This window comes from Acyrthosiphon pisum, chromosome A1 (assembly GCF_005508785.2).
Source record: "Acyrthosiphon pisum isolate AL4f chromosome A1, pea_aphid_22Mar2018_4r6ur, whole genome shotgun sequence".
In the NCBI taxonomy this organism is placed as follows: domain Eukaryota; kingdom Metazoa; phylum Arthropoda; class Insecta; order Hemiptera; family Aphididae; genus Acyrthosiphon; species Acyrthosiphon pisum.
This window is the reverse complement of record NC_042494.1, coordinates 114744134-114763058: the sequence shown is the minus strand read 5'-3', so window position 1 is coordinate 114763058 and position 18925 is coordinate 114744134. Positions and strand designations below refer to the sequence as shown.

General features: G+C 29.0%; 2 protein-coding genes across 4 annotated transcripts; one reads left to right on the top strand and one right to left on the bottom strand.

Moving 5' to 3' along the window:
* The first annotated feature begins 8525 nt into the window (after positions 1 to 8525).
* LOC100167466 (E3 ubiquitin-protein ligase rnf168) lies at positions 8526 to 11201 on the top strand. 2 transcript variants are annotated; one of them, XM_008190370.3, is made up of 9 exons: positions 8526 to 9219; positions 9340 to 9640; positions 9850 to 9989; positions 10062 to 10154; positions 10220 to 10297; positions 10370 to 10414; positions 10489 to 10528; positions 10592 to 10714; positions 10783 to 11201. In XM_008190370.3, the coding sequence occupies exons 1-9, from the start codon at positions 9211 to 9213 to the stop codon at positions 11136 to 11138; spliced, it is 1185 nt and encodes a 394-aa protein (XP_008188592.2). In that variant the 5' UTR covers positions 8526 to 9210; the 3' UTR covers positions 11139 to 11201. The 2 variants fall into 2 exon arrangements, with proteins under 2 accessions (XP_008188592.2, XP_016664314.1); XM_016808825.2 differs by having other exon boundaries at positions 10771 to 11201.
* On the bottom strand, positions 11136 to 17163 carry LOC100169528 (FAS-associated factor 1). Of its 2 annotated transcripts, none has more exons than XM_001947546.5 (14): positions 16677 to 17163; positions 16520 to 16588; positions 16225 to 16438; positions 15512 to 15695; positions 15131 to 15428; positions 14605 to 14800; positions 13453 to 13598; positions 13058 to 13212; positions 12862 to 12998; positions 12623 to 12785; positions 12351 to 12447; positions 12160 to 12291; positions 11604 to 11681; positions 11136 to 11533 (listed from the first exon to the last, which is right to left on the bottom strand). In XM_001947546.5, exons 1-14 carry the CDS (start codon positions 16710 to 16712, stop codon positions 11453 to 11455), a joined length of 1986 nt encoding a protein of 661 aa, XP_001947581.1. In that variant the 5' UTR covers positions 16713 to 17163; the 3' UTR covers positions 11136 to 11452. The 2 variants fall into 2 exon arrangements, with proteins under 2 accessions (XP_001947581.1, XP_008188590.1); XM_008190368.3 differs by having other exon boundaries at positions 14605 to 14797.
* Positions 17164 to 18925: the final 1762 nt, after the last annotated feature.

Genomic DNA, 18925 nt, shown 5'->3' with positions numbered 1-18925 from the left:
AACATATTACATTTATTGTAATATTAATATTTATTTATTAAAATACCTAATATATAGTATTTTTATATGCTATATCACATACCTACCAACTGTTATTACTTATTAAGGAACTTTAATAATATACGTAGAACTTTTAAACCCTCTCGAAAAATATTTTTGAAAACATAAAAACTAAAATCGTTCTTTGTCATCCATATTCGAAATTCAAGTATTGTTGTTTCTTTTCCAGTATGAACTACTTATGATGATCCTAGATATTAATATTTCAAATATAGAAGTAAAGTTACATTTTAACTTTTAAGTCTTAGATGTAATAATTGAACATTTTAGATTCTGGGCGGAGCGATGAATATAGGTATTGAGTTTACATGTGTTACCTACGTCCTACACGATAAGTACCTAGTTGAAAATAATACTTTGATTTTTAATCCTTAGCAGTTAGCTATAAAAGTTTAAATTTTTTTAAATTTTTAACTACTAAATAATTTGTAAATTTTCAATTCAATAAATTTTTGTACAAATTTGAACTTTAGTTACCTACTTATAAAAAAGTCTTACATTTTATTACTTCTTAACTGCTATTAAAAATCTCAGCTTTGTCTTAATTTTTTGTTTGTTTTTCCTGACGCTTTTGAAAACTGCTTGGAATTTTTACTGACCCCCCCCCCCCCCCCCCCAAAGTACCAATTAGATTCACTTTCCTACCAGAAAAGATGCTGTTGAAGAAAATTGAAGCATTTTTACTGCCTCAAAAAGTGATGACAGACACAAAAATAAAGTTTTGAAAACACACATATCAATACAATCTGAGGTCCACTCAGAATCTAAAAAAAAAGAAAATTTAAAATTTTATTAATATGAAATTAAATTAAATTTATACCATAGTTGATAATATAATATAGGAGATTCTAGTAAAAGTTTACTCCTGATATTTTGTCGTTTTTCCTAATTATTAAGAAAAGATTTTTTAAATTTTAATTTCACTCTTCAAAAGTACCAACTGGATCCAATTTGCAACCAAAAATCATCCCCATTGTTGAAAATCAAAGCATTTTTTCTGCCAAAAAACGTTTACACAAAAAAACACAAATAGGTAATTATAAAATCTCAAAACGCATTAATCTTTATTAAAAAGACTTCACCTATATATGAAAGTACATACCGAGTAGAATAGTATATACTATAGAATGCAAATTAATATATATATATCATCTTTAAAATATTTTAATACAATAGCATACCCATAGGCGCAAATAGGGGGCTAAAACTTTATCTTTGATAATATTTTATTAGAAATTTTAATAGAAGATTCCCCACAAATTTTTCTACCTTAAAAAAAATGAAGTTTACCGGAAAGTAACATGGATATTTTATGAGCGTTTGAATTAAAAATGTTCACATAATTAGATTTTTACCGATATCTATATAGTTAGGTTTTCGATATTTTGTTATGATTCAATAACGAATAACCGCAGACACTCGAGATTTTCACCAAATGTTAAAATAACCATTTTACATATGAGGTAACATTTTTAAGCTATTTAAACTCTTTTTGAGCTATTTATAGCCATGAGACATTTTTAAAATTTTATAAATTAGTTTTCAGTTAGAAGTTTATAAAAGTTTTTCTTTTCATAACCAACATTCAAAATGTTAAAAGAAGATTCCTCATAATTTTTTCTACCTTTTTCAAAAAAAAAAATGTCTACAAGAAAGTCAAATTAAATTTTTATGAGCGTTTGAAATTCATATTTATACAACATTTGATATTCACTCGATTTCCCATGTAACGATTTCCTTATTTTATTGTAAATAAAAAACGAATGACTGTAGGTACTTGAAAAATTCACTGAATATTTATATTAGCTTTTTCTATATACAATAAAATTTTGAAAATAATTTGACTCTTTTTGAACTGTTTACGGACATTGTCAGTTTTCATTTTTTTAGTTTTTTTGTCTATAAATATCAATAAAATTGTATTTGTTTGGTAAAAAAGCGTGAAAATATAATGCAAGTCTTCTGATATATTGTTACAATAGCAGTTGAAAAATATTAAAAATGCATAGGCACAATTTTTTTTTTTAGCATGTAAAGTTCGAATTTTGACAACATTTATCAAATTTAAATTTTAATAATTATTTTTTAGTTAAAAAATTTTAAAATGTTCAACTTCTTTAGCTAAGGATTGAAAATTTAAAACAAAGTTCCACGTAAATAGGTAAATATATAAATTACTTTATTCACAATAATATCATCAAATATACTTAGTAATATCATAGGCTGACTGACCGTTTTCGCTAAGAATCGTTTTTCTTATACAATGATATTATATCATTGAATTCAAATTTAACACCATCCATTACAGTGACTCACTTGTAACCTATTGTACATCAGAACGACATCCACTTTTTTTTTTGATTATAAACAGTTTTTTTATCGATAATAATATAATGAAAATTGTAGAATATTTCCTTTAACTATAATATGTGCGGTATGTAGTCTATAGGAAATAAAAAGGTATACCAGCTACATTATACATATGTACACTTTAGTTATAGTTTATTTGCATATAAAATAGGAAATAAATAAATATATTAGTATTATGTATGTAATTTTTATCTTCATATTCTTAAAATGTTAAAGGTAGTAACTAAATATAAATGATTGATTTCACGTTAAGTTCCTACCGCTGACTTTGACCTCTGAATAACAAATATACGTTATAATTATTACATAAGCTTATAATCTACAGAGTAATATAGTATATTATGCAATTTATGCAATGTTGAATTGATATTTTGATATAAAATAATTCCTCTAAGTTCTAACACTCTCGTCTGGAATCAGCGTCTCATTAAATTTATCAGAAATAATACATTTTAAGTATCTAATTAATGAGAAGATAATATACCGTGCATAGAATGTGTACTCATATAAAATGTAGTTACCTAATACATATTAATGTATAACATAATACGTAATATAATCAGTGATTCCTATAAACTATGTGGTTTTGTGGCTGTAGTGGTGGTGTTGGTGGGGGGGGGGGGGGTTGCAGGATGACATTTATAAATAACTATTCGGAAATAGATGCTTTAACCCCCAGCTCCCTCTATATATTTGAACAGCCTACACCTATTGCCCTATTGATACTAAACAACAATAATATATTATAGGTATTGAACTATAGCCCATCATATTATTATTACACTAAAATGGTCGGAATGCGCATAATGCAACATTTACTATAAGTAACTATATGTTTGGTTTTTTTTTGTTAATGTTTAACTTTGATTTTAGACACATAAATAATATTAATAATATTTAAAATTGAAATTGTAAGTACAATAAATTCTGAAAAGATAACGAGCGTATTGGTGTAGAGAAATAGTTTATTCTTATTTCCCATGAATATTTTACTATCCAGTGAACATTATTATATTATATAATAATATACGATATACTACTGTGGATATACTGATGATCATCCGATCATCGTTATTACTCATTATCCTAGGAAAAAAAACAACGTGTGACGTTGTCGGATCATGCAGGTAGATATACAGTGTTTTAAATAAAATGTTTTTAACCTTTTTGGTCACCCTAAAAAAATACTAACTAGATACTAACTAGGTATTCTATTATGTATACTGTATACAGTACTAGGTTAATAAATAAGTAATAACGAATAACGTGATATGCGAACACCGTCATAAACGAACACGTACTGATGTTCATTCATTCGTACAATCTACAATATAGATGTAAATTATAGTTTAAACACAGTTTTGTTACAAAGAGACTTATGAAATCTTACATATGCAAACATACGGCCAACTGTAACCAAGCTCCACCAACAACTTTAACAGCCCCCCTCCGCCCTTTTTACTTAAAAATGTATTTGAAATTTACTTAATTTTTTTAAGCTTGTTCAATTTTATAATAGTATGATGGTATTAGGCTTCGGCCTAACCAAACATAATATTTTTAAGATATTTTTCAATGTTATCCAAATATAATTTTTCCCGACAATCGTATGTACATTTAAGTTAAAAATACACAAATATGCTAATTCAAACTTTGTATTTATTTTGCCTTTTCATAAGATAAATTTATAACTTGCAAGCAGTCCCAAACCCTATAAACAATATATTTATTAGGAGGGCAAATGTCAATGGGGGGGGGGGGGGTTCAAACACCCAAAACCCCCCTGGCTACGCCACTGATACTGTATAGTGTATGGGGACGCTACATATTGCTTCATAGTAACAGTTTTAGAAGCTATCAATAAGAAGGGATTAAAAGGTAGATTTAATAACAATTTAAAACCATTAATATTATTTTTATAATTTTTATTGTTATATTATAAGATGTACTATAGGTATTTATTATTATTTCAACTTTCAAGTAATATTCAAAATACCTACCTCTAATATTTCCTAATTGAGCAACATTTGTTATTATTTTAAACTATAACTTGCAAATTAATAACCAAACATATTATGATACCTAAATTAGCTATATACCATTGGCTATAAAATATAATTGGTAAAAAATTTAAATCTCTATAGTTACCTACCTATTAATTTTTAAATTACAACGAAAAAACAAGATCTCTGTACATTATCTTCGCTTGACACTTTGAGGGTTTAAAAGAATGAATGGGAAGTAATTTTTATAGCCAAATCAGAGATTTGAAGAAGAAGGTTATTTAGTTCTTAAAGTGATTAAGTTTGTGAAACTAGGGTTGGTATGTGGGGTAGAATATTTGGGAAAATAGTTCTATACCAATAGTTGCAAAATGCGCGGTATAATAGCGTCAAGGCCGTCTGCAGGGGTGGCGGGGAGTGCCACGCCCCACGCCACTCATTTAGATAATACCTAATTTGTATAGCATTTTATTGCATTTATTTGCATTTTATATAGCAGTCTTAAAGGACCATAAGGAGGACTGATAACTGATAAGGTTCCACAAAATTGTAAAACAAGATTTATGGGAAGTGTATTATTTTTTAAAATTTCTGCTGGCGGCCTTGAATAGCATTTCGGATTCTCAATGGTTTTGGCACGATTTCGTTACACAAATCCTGCGATTAGGACTGAAGTCTGACCACAGGATTTTAATACTAGTGGGCATCGGATATCCAAGATATGCCGTGGAACTGACTCGTTACTAAACTCCGGGCCACGAGAGTAGGAGAATTCCTACGTAAACCACGCATCGATATAGTAATACGCGACGCCTGTTTTCTCCCACCATGATGCCATTCCCACTATTCGGCAACGTGTCGATTCGCAGTGACGGACGCGCTTTGACGTATGGACTCTCGTGGGCCGGAGTATAGCTAATAGCTAGTCTTGTATGTCTGCAGAGTTATGGGTATTTAAATAGAGCGTCAAAGCATATTTCTGTTAGAGAATATAAGAGGTATCTAATCTTGACTATATATAAGAGAAGACTGTGATTTAAAGTCATTAGAGGAGAGAGCTTAAATACCAAAAAAAATGAGAAAGTTTGTGGGGATACCCTGGTGATGTCATATAAATATATTTGTATATAATATAATATCGTATGCGTAGATTTACAATACACTCATTACGCATATATTATGATGACTAGTGGCCAACATCTATATTCCACGCACTATAGAACGTTTCACAGACTCGTGGTATGATACGCGTGACTGCGGGAGTTCGTGTGAGTGTGTGACTGAAACAGTGAAACGGGCCTACGCCCAAATCATGTCCTGATGTTCACGACGACATGACGACAACACCAAGTTCCAACAGTTGTCTCTATGTGCCTGTGTAAAGCTTAGTTGGCCGTGAGGCGTTAACGTAATGCAACTTCACTTAAAATTCCTAGACTTAAAATTTATTAATTTACGAAATGGTAGAATAATAACAGAAGACGTCAATGTCATGTCTATTGTTGTCGAATTTCTGGAATTGGCAATAACAATATCGAATTCGCAAGAAACATAATCCGTACTTACCTTCTTGGCACTCGGCAAACGCAATGATATAAATATCAAGTAGATGACTTTAAACTGTATAATACTGCGTAGGTATGACATAAATACGGATAATAACAATTGTTCATTTTTCACGGCCCTTGGTCACACATTATTCACACAAGTACACAACTCCCTGGTATGTATAGGTATATTATGTTATAGGCACATCACTGCGCGTCTGCGCATAAACGATATTATCGTGTTGTCGTGAACCATGGTAAAATGCAACTAGAAAAACAATTTATAATTTATTACAATTTATAATTGACAATTGTAACAATATATACATTTTTTTTGTTGATATATTGGCCTTTTTAAAAATTGCTGGGAATTTTAAATGTTGACCTCCCGAATGCACCAACTAGTTTCACTTTCCCATTAAACAAGAAACTGAATTTGAAAATTAAAGTATTATTTCGACTACTTATCTTGTACAAACACATACAAATTTAAAAAAAATCGCTCCACTCGGAATATAAAATTATTTCTATAGTCTATGAAAGTTATTTCAAATACAAATGTGTGACGTATGTAGTCGTATTACACTATTGCAGGAACCAAAACCTAGAATAAAACATTGACATTTGCATTATTATGGTAAAGTTATGGGAGACCTTAGTCAAACTAACTATGTGTAAAAAAAATCCTAGATACAAGGTAAGTGTTCAGTCCTGCAAAGAATACTTTTAAAAAGTACTTGAGTAAATACTCAAATACATTTTTTTTTTAAGTATTTAAGATACTACTCAAATACTTTAATTGTATAGTATTTCAAATACTACTCAAATACTCTGAAAAAGTATTTGGAATACTTTTCAAATACTTTTGGTTTTTAAAGTGGGTTTCTAACTATCGTAATATAAACACATAGGTAGTATATTGTCTAATAGTTAGCTAATAGTTTAAAGGAAGTATTGCTATTCAATAACTATTTTCAGAAATCTGGTTTTCACAAACTTTCAGGCTTTAGCTACACAGAAATACAGAATACTAAATAAAACTATTATTCTATTATTGTAGTTGACAATAATATTTTTCCAACCAATTATTTCGAATAAAAATAAAATGTTCGATATAAAAAACCAAAGTATTCAATACCAAAAAGTATTTAATACAAAAAAAAGTATTTAAAATACTATAGTATTGAATATATTCAAAATACTTCATGCTGAAAGTATTTAAAAAGTTATTCAATACTTTTACTTAAATACTTTACAGGACTGTATATGTTACTGTTACACATTATACGGCAGCAGTCGCAACTCGCAAGTGGCAGACTGGATGGCGGGGAAGCCGACAAATCGTGCTAGAACATTTATATTTATACTTATTCCGTATTTGTTTTCAAATTATAGCAAAATAAGAAAACCATTCAATGAGAAATTGTTAATTTGAAAGTTTAATACAAGATTTCTCGTAAGTTTGTCTACCTTTAAAAAAAAAAAATGTCTACAAGAAAGTTAAATCGAATTTTTATGGGCGTTGGAAGTTCATATTTTTACAACATTGGATATTTACTGGATTTCTAATATAGGTAGGTACCTATATTAGCAATTTTCTTATTTTATTGTATTTCAAAAACGAATAACTGTGGATAGATAAACATTTCACCGAATGTTCATATTTTCATTTTCTGTACACCATACAATTTTGAAAACATTTTTACTCTTTTTGAATTAGTTATTATACATTTATATAAATTTGTAATTTTTTTTAAAATTATTAACGTTAAAAACTTTTTCTCTTGGTAAAAAAGCTTGGAAATTTAATACAAGGTTCCATGTAAGTTCAAAAATATAGAAGACACATATAGGCATGATTATATTTTATATGCAGTTCAAATTTTGACAAAATTCATTAAAATTTAGAAAATTATCGAACTATTTAGTATTTTTCAGTTAGAAATTCATAAAAGTTTTTTCTTTCATAGCGGCATAGCGCCAACATGGCAACATTAGACATTTTGATAGAAGACTTCTCTCAAATGTTCCTATCTTAAATAAAAACAAAAAAGTTTATTAGAAAGTAGCATTAGGTAATTTTTTTATTATCATTTGAATTTAAAATTTTTATGACATTGGATTTTCAACGGTAAATTAACGAATTGTCATCCATCGACTTTTGATATTTTGTTGTAATTTAAAAACGTATTTTCCCAGAAATTTGAAATTTTCACATTTTGACTCTTTTTAAGCATTATGAAGCCATAAGAAAATGTTTAAATTATCTTTCAGTTAGAAATTCATGAAAGGTTTTCTTTTTATAGCTAACATGAGAAATTTTAGTAGAAGGTCCTCAACAAGTTTTTCTACCTATATCAAAAAGAAAAAGTTCACCGGAAAGTCACGCTATTTATGGCCATGAGAAATTTGTATAAAATATTTTTAACTTATGACATGACGTCTCCGCTCAGAACTGTTTTTCGTAACAATGATTTATCATTGAATTATTTGAATTCAAAAGTAACACATCCATTACAACATATTCAATAACATTACTACTGTACAGCTGAGTGGTACCCACTTTAAAAAAATTATATACTATTTTTCATGTGTTTATTTTGGCAACACTGTTTTCCATTCTTCGATCAAAAAACGTGTTTGAGCGGACGTGCGGCTGTCACGTACTATCACGATACTACGATAATTCCACAGAACAATAAATTATTATACAATACTATTGTAACAATAGTACTATCTTTAATTTTGGCGGTTTTATTCAGCGCGTCTGTGCCATAGATAAAAGAATACCTGAGCCTGAGTTAGTTACGTACTGACGTAGAGTGCAATTTAATATCATTGTTTGGCGAAACTCTCCACTCACCGATCCGTTACCCGTATCAGATCCTTTACTCCAATTGCGGGACGTCCGTTGCTGATGATATTATTAACTACTTTACTGCATTTGTATAATATAATAACTGCCTAACGCTTTACGAAATACGAATAGTTATAAATGTATGACTAACGTTAACGGCTTAACGTATTATTGTATTATCTGACTTGTTTAATTCGTCATGATCAATGGTCGTTAATGACAAAAAATTTAATGTACTTTAATAATTTTATAGCAAAATGGTTAACTTACTATGATGTTATGAAAATTTCATAATTCTTTTTGAGAAATTAACTTAACAATCTGTACTTAATAGTTTTGACTTCATCATAAAAAGAAAACAGGATACCAAACAATGAATTCCGTAAGTAATAAAGTACCTACTTGTTTTTAATTATCTAAATGATTCCTTTTACTTTGAAAATATACTATTAGAAAATGATAATAATTTATATTTAAATTATATTATTTTATAATTTTTCAGAAAAAAATACAGAAAAAATTAAATTTTGAAGAAGTATTTTGTATAGCATGCAGAAGCATTTATTTACAACCCGTGACAATGCCATGTGGCCATACACTCTGTCTAGAATGTTTCAAAAGTATGGTGGATTTAACGGCATACCAGTGTCCCATGTGCCGTAGACGAATAAGTAATTGGCTTCGTAAATTCAAACATGATTGGGATGCCATGCTTAATGTGAAACTTTGGGAAGCTATAAAACAGCAGTACCCAGTAGAAGTACAGAAAAGGTTAAACGATGAAGATGATGGCCTCGAAGAACGTAATTATTATTAATATTAATATACACCTATTAAATACATAAAAATGTGATAATGTACAACTTTTCTGTATAATATCTTTACAAAATATTATACCTATATTTTACATAATAAGTATGTACCAATAAAGTTGGGTAATAAATACAATTTCTTTTTAAACTTTGGAGTATAGACTCATAAGTAAGAAAGTTACATATTTATTTATATCTAGGTATTGTCAACCATGGCTTTAGTCGGGTTGAAATTAAAGAAGGAGAAATAAAAAAAGAATTTGATGATATGCAAATGAGTATTTATAAAGAACAGGAAGAAAGAGAGTTGCAAAATTTAGAAATTGCTAAAAAATTACAAGTAAATTAGATAGATAATTTATTTCACTACTTTTAATATTGGTCTTAAATACATTTTTATTACTATTAAAAGGAAGAAGAAGTTGTTAAGATTCAAACTCAAACATCTTTAATTGAAGAATTAACACGGGAAGATTCTATAATAGCAACATCTATTCAAGAAAATGTGAGGATTTACATTTTGTAATATTAACCTGATGTTGTGTAAATACAAATTATTATTTTTTATAGATAATTAAAGAACTTCACCAAGCAGAATTAATTTTAATCCAATCAGATTTGGATTTGGCGACAAAATTACAAAATCAAGTGAGGAAATAGATTAAAAAATTAACATTATTTTTATGAAAAACAAATTTTATAACAAATTTTATGTTTAAGATTTCCACTGAAACAAGCATTTGTACAAAAAAGTCAGTTTCTGAAGTGAGTCGAATCTTAGCTATATGAATTAAAATATAAATATACTATTTGTGGTATTTTTTATAATTTTTTTTTAGAAAAAACAAATCAAAAAAGGACCTTTGGATAAAATGTTTTGTAAGTTCTAAATTGGCTGCGTATTGTTAGACATTTATATAATTTATATTAATGTATGTTTAGCTAAGTCGACTGAAAATAATTCTAAGGTACAGTGGAATAATACACATAACTGTAGTTTATCTAGCACTATCTCTTCATCCAGTACAAAATGTGAAATTCAATCTTCTAATACATCATTACTAAGTAAGACTATTTAAAAAATTGAAATTCAATTTTATAGTTAAATAAATTATCTATAGGTTTTTCTTCAGATCCGTGTACGAGTTCAACAACTTTAGATTCATCTGAAATATTTGAAGATGGAAATGAGGTTATGTGTACTTGTGGACGTTTACTAGATAACTTTACCACAGATAGTCCTTGTGCATTTTGTGTTGCTCAAATAGCAGTGTTGAATGAATTGTGGACTCAACAACAAAATGATTTTTTGGTGGCTAAAGATTTAGAGAAAAAGTTACGTATGGATAATTTTGAAGATTATAACTTAAGAAAAAGACCAAGTTTAACTGTAAGCCTTCCTCAAAAAAAAAAAAGAAAGCTGTCTAAAGGACAATTGACATTGAAACAAGTATTAAAGGACAATGGCAACACAACATTTTGGAAATAGTAGTATAAACTATTTTTGAAGAAATATATTTACTATTACATAATTTAAAAATTAAAATTAAAAGACAGTGAAGATTTAAATATTAATTTATAGTTTTGTAATAAATAAAAATTATATTAACATTCGGTTTTTTTTTTACTCTGTTACCAAATTAAATAAAACTTAACACTTGATAAATTTTAATATTAAATGAAAAGCTGTGTAGCATACAATCATCATTTTTAATAATAATAGAAACAATATCCTATTTATTTTTGATAAAAAAAATCTTATTTGTGATAAATAAATTTATACATTCATGCATTTACATAGACTTATCGTTCTTCTAGAGTTAATGTTTCTTGTGGATACAGATTTAATTCTTTCATGGTTTGAGTCACACCTAGTGTTGTTAACTATAAAAACAATTAAATTAATTGTTTAACAATAATATTAATATAACAAAATATCATTATTTTTACTCACATCTCTTCTAGGCCAACTAGAAATTACTTTGAATTCCTCTTGACTAAATCCACTTATATATAAATAGTCAAACAAAACCTAAAATATTAATATGATTACATTTAACTGTTCAATTCAGTACCTACAACCAGCACACCATGTATTTAACACTGACACAAATTCAAGTAAGTCATTAGGTCCTTACAAAAAATGTTATTGATTCCTAGTGCACATTTACAATTTTAAACTTTTTTCAGAAACAAAATCTAAGCTCTACATTTTAATCCCACTTTAGGGTTGATTATTTAGTTGATGTTGAAACCTTTTAATCTAGATGTACATGTTGTATAGCTGAGAAACAGTTTGTGAGGGAAATTATTTTAACTGAATAATAATAATTCAAACTGTTGACGTTGCAAACAGTTCAATTTTAACAAATTAAAAGAATTTAAATTTGAAATTGATCGTATCAGTCAATTACCTCATTATTTACAGTCAGGGTTGTCAGACCAAATAAACTTTGTATGTTTAAAAATAAAAATACTATATATTATTAACAACATAATGAATAGTTTACTTGAAGATTATCTGATGCCAGAAACCGCCGTTCTAAAAACTTTCCAAGAGGAAGCCTGAATCTGATTTTTGCAACTTGATCACCAGGTTCTGGTTCAGCCGGAAGAGATGCAACTATACGTTGTCGAATAGCCTAGTCACAATCAATTTATATTTAAATATACATTTGCAAATCTTATGTTGCTTTAATACCTCTTTTTCTGCGGCGACTTGTCTTTCTTGACTTTCAATTTGAGTTCGAATTGCTTTTTCTTCCATTTCTTGCACTCTTTTAGTTTCCTCTTTAGCTCTAAAATTATATTGATTTTGTTTGTTAAATCAGGTTTTATAACAACTGATAATTTAAGACTTATAAAGCAGAACTAAAAATCTACATACCACAAATTAAACCAATGTATTAAAGCAATAAATAACAAAACTACAAATTACAATTACTACGAAAAAATAAGGTTGTTTAAATTTACCGATCAATAGCCAATGATTGTTGATAGGCTTCATCTTGTTCTACTTTAATCATTTCTCGCATATTACGTTCCCCTTCTTCTTTAATTTCAACTTGCTGTTGTATAGCAAACATTTCTTGGGCATTTATAAGGCTCGATAGTAGTTCACTTATATTGCAATCTCCTGTAAAATTGAAAATACATATTTTAGTAATTCACATTAAAAATTATAGAAAAAAACTTAGATGATGAAATATTACCATTTATAACTGACAATATTTCCGTGTTTGACCGATTACGCGTAAATAACACTAAAGCTGGTAGTCTGTTAATGTCAATAGCTCTCAAAGTTATTTCGGCCATTGTACCCAGCGACAAAGACGCTGATTGCAATATTCTAAAAATAATATATAAAAATTGTATTTACATTATAATTTTGAATTTATAACTAGTTACCTATTTCTGTTAGAAGGGTGTGTCATATCCCATCCCCATACTAAAAAATTTGTATTGAGATACTGAACGACTGATTCAAAACATAATAGTTGTGTACAAAATACATTTGACAATACACTGCGATCATGATGTAAGTAAACGGCTAATAAACGTTTCTAAAATAAATACATTCAAAATTATTGATATTAGATATTATGCTATTGTGCAGTTAAGACAAGTTTCAATAAAAGGTATCATTTAAAGTTGAATCCATAAGTATTTTAAATGTTATGAAGAACAATACAAATATATATATATATTAGTATAAGGGTATTATAATATAGTATAATACAATTTTGGTTGTATACCAAATTGTAAATCTATATCATATTATACCATAATAATATAATACCTACATCTTTGGCAGGTTTAAAACATGCAATTTTGATAGCTTGATCAAGTGTTCCCAAAAAAAACTGAGGTCTCATATCACCATAACGATTTTGAAATTCATCAATGAATTGAATGCAACCAGCAAGTTCATCTTCAGTATCTTCAGCAACTAAATAATTTATAAGCCAATTAACAAATGAAGATAAAATATTTGTTTATTTAAGGGGTGAGGCCCCTCTTTTACATAATATATTAAAATTAAATTATAATGGTACATGCGTAATCAAATATACCTATACTATAACTGCTAAATAGTTTGTGCTGGCATGAGGCACAAAAAGGAGCAGTGATCTAGTGAAACGCTGAGGTACCTTAAAGCCAGTGTTTGGAAGGAACGGATTCCTTTTAAAAAAACAAATTTCTTTTTATAAAAAAAGAACAAGAAAATTAACTAGTTCTTTTTTTTTTAAGGAAAAATAACGAATTGTTTGTTCCTTTCCAGTTCCAATAATTTACACAGATAAGTATGTAAAAATTGAAATTAAGATACATTTTTTTAATGTGTATAATGTATATTTCTAATTAGTGATTGTTATCAAGTATCGACGTTAGACAATCGACATACATTAGCCAACAATTTAATATTGAAGAAAATCTCAAAATATAATAATATATTGCATAAGCATATAAAATATGTACTTACTTGTAGTTATATATTATAAAAAAAAATTAAAGAAGTATGCATATTACGAAAAAAACAAAAACATTAATGATTAAATAAGAATTTTTATTTTATTTGGAACTAAAAATGGAACTCGTTCATTTTCCAAAGGAACGACAAGGGAACGAATTCTTTTTTTTTAAGGAACAAGGAACAGAACAAATTCCTTTTTTAAAAAAAAGAACGAGGAACGGAACAAATTCCTTTTTATAAGGAACTTGCCAAACACTGCTTAAAGCATATTAGTGAAACAAGATCAGTATCAACTTTGCCGTTTAAAATTCCTTCGATAAATCTAATACCAGCAGTTCGTCTTCGCTCAGCCAACAAAGAAATTTTAAAATATATTATACTGTAGAACACTTTGTGGTATTTTTAATTTTCCTTATTAATCAATATTATAATAATAATATAAAATGTTTATAGAATTTATGGTCCTTTTTATCAAACTTACTTAATGGTCGGATCCGAGTAGGTGCCTCTGTGTCCATAAACATAGTATCTACATCATCATCATCATCAATACCACTTAATGATTCTGCTGCATCTTCAAATGGATCTTCTTCAGAAGATGATGATGATGTGGACGAAGATGAAGTAGATGATGAAGGCATTGGAGAATCGCTTGTTTCCATATCAACAACAGACTGCTTTAATAAAAATGTACAACGATAAGTGTCAAAATTAATTATCAAATACAGTATTACAGTAGTCATTCAATAACTTGGCATAATGGCGGTGCGGTGTTATGTCTAACACTAAAAAACAGCAATATTGTTTAAATGGTTGGCAAAGTTATTTTATGACAAGTTATTAAAGTTATTTATTTTGTCAGTTTTGTGGTATATAATTAATACAATAAATAAATATTCACTATAAAATACTATTATTATAATGATACAATAATAGGGCATTCATAAACCAGTACCATAATTGATCATAGGTTACATAATAATCATAATAAAACAAAAAATACTTACATTTAATCTAGTGTTGTATCTTCTTCTGGTATGTTTAAGTATTGAATTTGAAGGCTTCAATTTAAAATCATGTACTGGGTAATTAATATGAGATTCTTCCAAAGTTGTAGCAGGAGTAACAAAATGTGGCCAACCTAACCATTGTTGATTACTAATAGGTAATTTAGTTAAGTTTGCAACAACTTCTTTCACTTGTGCAACAGTCTGATCAGATGAGAATGACAATTTATAAACTTGGTATTCACTTGAAGTTGTAGCCTCCATTGTTATGTTTAGAGTGAACATTCGCAAGTTAGCTCTTTAAAACAGTAGTAAAAGAAATATTAAGCTAACTAGATAATATAATCAAAATATGAAGTCAAATATGAATAAATATATTACCTTCCATTCAGCTCTTGATTTAAATCTCCATCACCTCTAATAAGATTTAGCTTAAATCGATCTGGAAGGTTCAGTTTGGAAAGTGTATCTTTATTGGAAGGGAGTTGATTATTTGGCCATCCATTAAAGTTTTGTAGGCAACATGGTATGTTACTTTCCGCGTAGACCAATGTTTTTAAATCATCTAAAATAAAAATGATAATAATGTAGGTTAAATTGTTTAATATATAATGTTTAAAACATTATATTGGTAATTACATTGAAAAATTCTTAGTTGCATAAATTAAAGAACCTGATAAATAATAGTTCTCAGAAAAATTAAAAAAAACATGGGAATAAGGTATTATATTTTGTTATGGCAGGGAACTAATAAAAATATTAAACCGATTTAAACTGTTTACCTACAATTTTTAAAATAAAGTATTATCATGTTAGTTGTTTGCTTTATACCCAATGAATCGGGTAATGTAGGTTTGTAGTATGCATGATTGGAAGTCACTCAATTTAAAACATAGAATGCTAATAACCTATAAATTACATATAGGTAGATCATTTAAAATTTAGCAACAATTCTATAAGTACAACTTTTTTGAATTTTTTTGTTTTTGATAATAGTATAATATACATATCAAATATTTATGTATAGATTGATTTTATTACAACATAATATAGATCGATTTAAAAATGAAAATAAATTTGGAATTAGTAATTACCTATTGTTGAACCATCGTTGACTTTTAATGTGGCAATAATATGGCCATGTTGTTCAATCTCGATGGTAATTAAACGGCGAGTTTCATTTGATGTTGATGCAGTCATACCGCTGAAATCGTCTGCAATCATTACAGTTGGTGCGTTCAATTGATTACTGCGTCCTTCAGAAGGCAAGTGTTGAGTGTGTTGTGGCGTGACATGTTGGACGGCAGCCTAAAAAATAACAGATATAAAGAGTGGATTTGGCAAAGCCAATACAAATACCACGTTTAGGTGGAAAGCTCAACTAATTACCAGCAAATCCCAATTGAAATTCGACAAGTGCATCAACGCTTCTCCTGCATTGTCAATACCGGTGATGGCCTGTAGTACAACAAGACAACAATGTTAGAAAGAAGTTGGTGGGTGTCTTTGTCCCCAACGTACGGGAATATAGAACTATTATTATTACCTGAAAATCGGCTACAATACCGTTTTTGTCATCCATGTTATAGCGAGATGAGAGAAGTGGCGTCGATAAAACGAAAAAACCACTAGCCGGATTAATCAGACATGACTGATATCTATGTGGCGGGTACCGCTAGCGACGGGACCGAAAGTTCGTGACGAAAGTTAACTCGCGCGCACAAAATCGACCACGGACGACGTAGCGATTGACGCCCGACGGACAGAACTGGGACGTTTATACTTTATACCTATCAATTCTGCGATTAACGGGCCAAACGATGTGTAACAATCAGACGTTCTGCAAGTTTAAGTCTAAACTCTACGATGACAGCGGACCACTGCTACGACTATAGTCTATATTATTATTATTATAGTTTTAAATTGTTACACTTCAAGCGAATACGGTCATAGTATCGGCATTCGACAGTGAGTAGAGACTAGAGACTAGAGCTGCGGCGCACACACGACACACAACGGGAACGTCGGGAACAACGACGTAGGCCAGCTGTTTAACGGCAGCGGTGCGGGACCTCCACCCCTAAACTCTAAAGCAGAACCATGACTTGTCACTATATTATAATAAAGATTATAAAGTGATTGTACTCTGTGTAGTGTGTACTTTACGGTGGGGATGGGTGGGTATGTGGCGTAGCGTTGATCCGTGGGTAATGGGTTATTGTTATTTGTTATTTGTTATGCTATAATATTGCTTTATATATATATAATATTATAGTTTATAGTGCATAGTAATGTACTATAATTTCCCACTCCGATAGTTGTGGTTAAAAGAGAAACCCGATTCCGGACAACAGCAGCTGTTGCAGGCTACTGCTGCTGCCTGCTAGTACCATCTGTTATAGTACCAATGTACCATAATACCAAATAACAATGTTCTATAATAATACCATAATATGGTATCCATAGGCGCAAATATCGTTTGAGATTTGGGGGGGCTAATAGGGCTAATAGGGCCTTACTTTGATAATATCGAATAAGCTTAAAACAAAATGTAGGAAATGTTTGGGGGGGCTTAGCCTCTAAAGCCCCCCTCTATTTGCTCCTATGATGGTATCATATTGTTTTATTCTGTGATGGTATATTACAGCCAAGGCGGATTTATAAATTTATAAATCCACCTTGATTATACTATTATAGCCTATTTAGGACAGGTAGTACGTATTTCCCATTCCATGTTAGTGAGTGGTATCATCATAATCATACTGGTGTGGTATTCTGTATTGTATCCTGGTATCCATAACGTGCATAGCTGGCTGTCGAATCGTACAAGTTGAGTACAAGACTCGTCAAAATTTTAACTTGCACGGTATTTTTTTTTTTTGTAAACTGCTACCTCAGATTACTGAATAATAATAATGACTATAGTCTATATATAATGAGTTATTAATGACACTATGGTCTATGAGTTATGACACTATGACAGTAAACAGTTGTACTAATTACTAAACACTAAACAGTAAATACCACAGAATAATGTATTAAAACTATAAGATTATTAATTATTTTATTTGTCTGTGCTGACTGATGATAAAATATGAATGAATAGAGCCACAGTGCTAGTGTGGAAGTGTGCTATAAAGATAAAGCAAATAATATTATGTGGTAGCAAATTAAAAATTATAATTATTGATCGGTGTAAACTGGAATTTATCTAAGCAATAATTATTGCTGAACTTAGGCAAGCTTACACAGTTACACGTTCAGTTTTATCTGCACCAACCCCCAAACTAGCTTTTACCGAGCAAAAACTTGAGCAAACATAAAATAATAGTAACTATTTTTTGGTTTCATAAATTAATTATTTCATGATTTATTCAATTATACAATATAGTAAATAACAAAGGTGGGCATTAACTAGTTAAAAAGTTTATTTTCTTATCAACTTATGAACTTAACTAGTTTAATTTACAGTTGAAATAACTTAGCTTTTCTTAGTTGATTTAAAAAAAATCTATCGAGTTGAAAACATTTTAAAATTTTTTGTTTATACGTAAATATTACTAGATCAGTATAAAATAAAAATAATCCAATACAAAAACACAAACATTTCTGTTCTTTACCTTGATAACATAATTCTGTGTATATTAATATATTTTATTAAGTTGTAAATTATATATTATGCGAGTTGCAGTTATAAATGCTTTTAATAAAATTAATAATTTTAAATTACGAATTGACAATTGTTATGTTTTAATGTTATATAACTTATAATTATAGGTGCAAATAGGGGGGGGG

Excerpts from the sequence above, each read along its gene's own strand:
- LOC100167466 (XM_016808825.2), top strand. Across the intron at positions 10,298-10,369 it reads CGACAAAATTACAAAATCAA|ATTTCCACTGAAACAAGCAT; the intron begins GTGAGGAAATAG and ends TTTATGTTTAAG. Across the intron at positions 10,529-10,591 it reads ACCTTTGGATAAAATGTTTT|CTAAGTCGACTGAAAATAAT; the intron begins GTAAGTTCTAAA and ends ATGTATGTTTAG.
- LOC100169528 (XM_001947546.5), bottom strand. The coding sequence starts at position 16,712 with ATGGATGACAAAAACGGTATTGTAGCCGATTTTCAG. Across the intron at positions 15,696-16,224 it reads CAACGATGGTTCAACAATAG|ATGATTTAAAAACATTGGTC; the intron begins GTAATTACTAAT and ends TTTTTATTTTAG. Across the intron at positions 14,801-15,130 it reads GATACAACACTAGATTAAAT|CAGTCTGTTGTTGATATGGA; the intron begins GTAAGTATTTTT and ends TTTTTATTAAAG.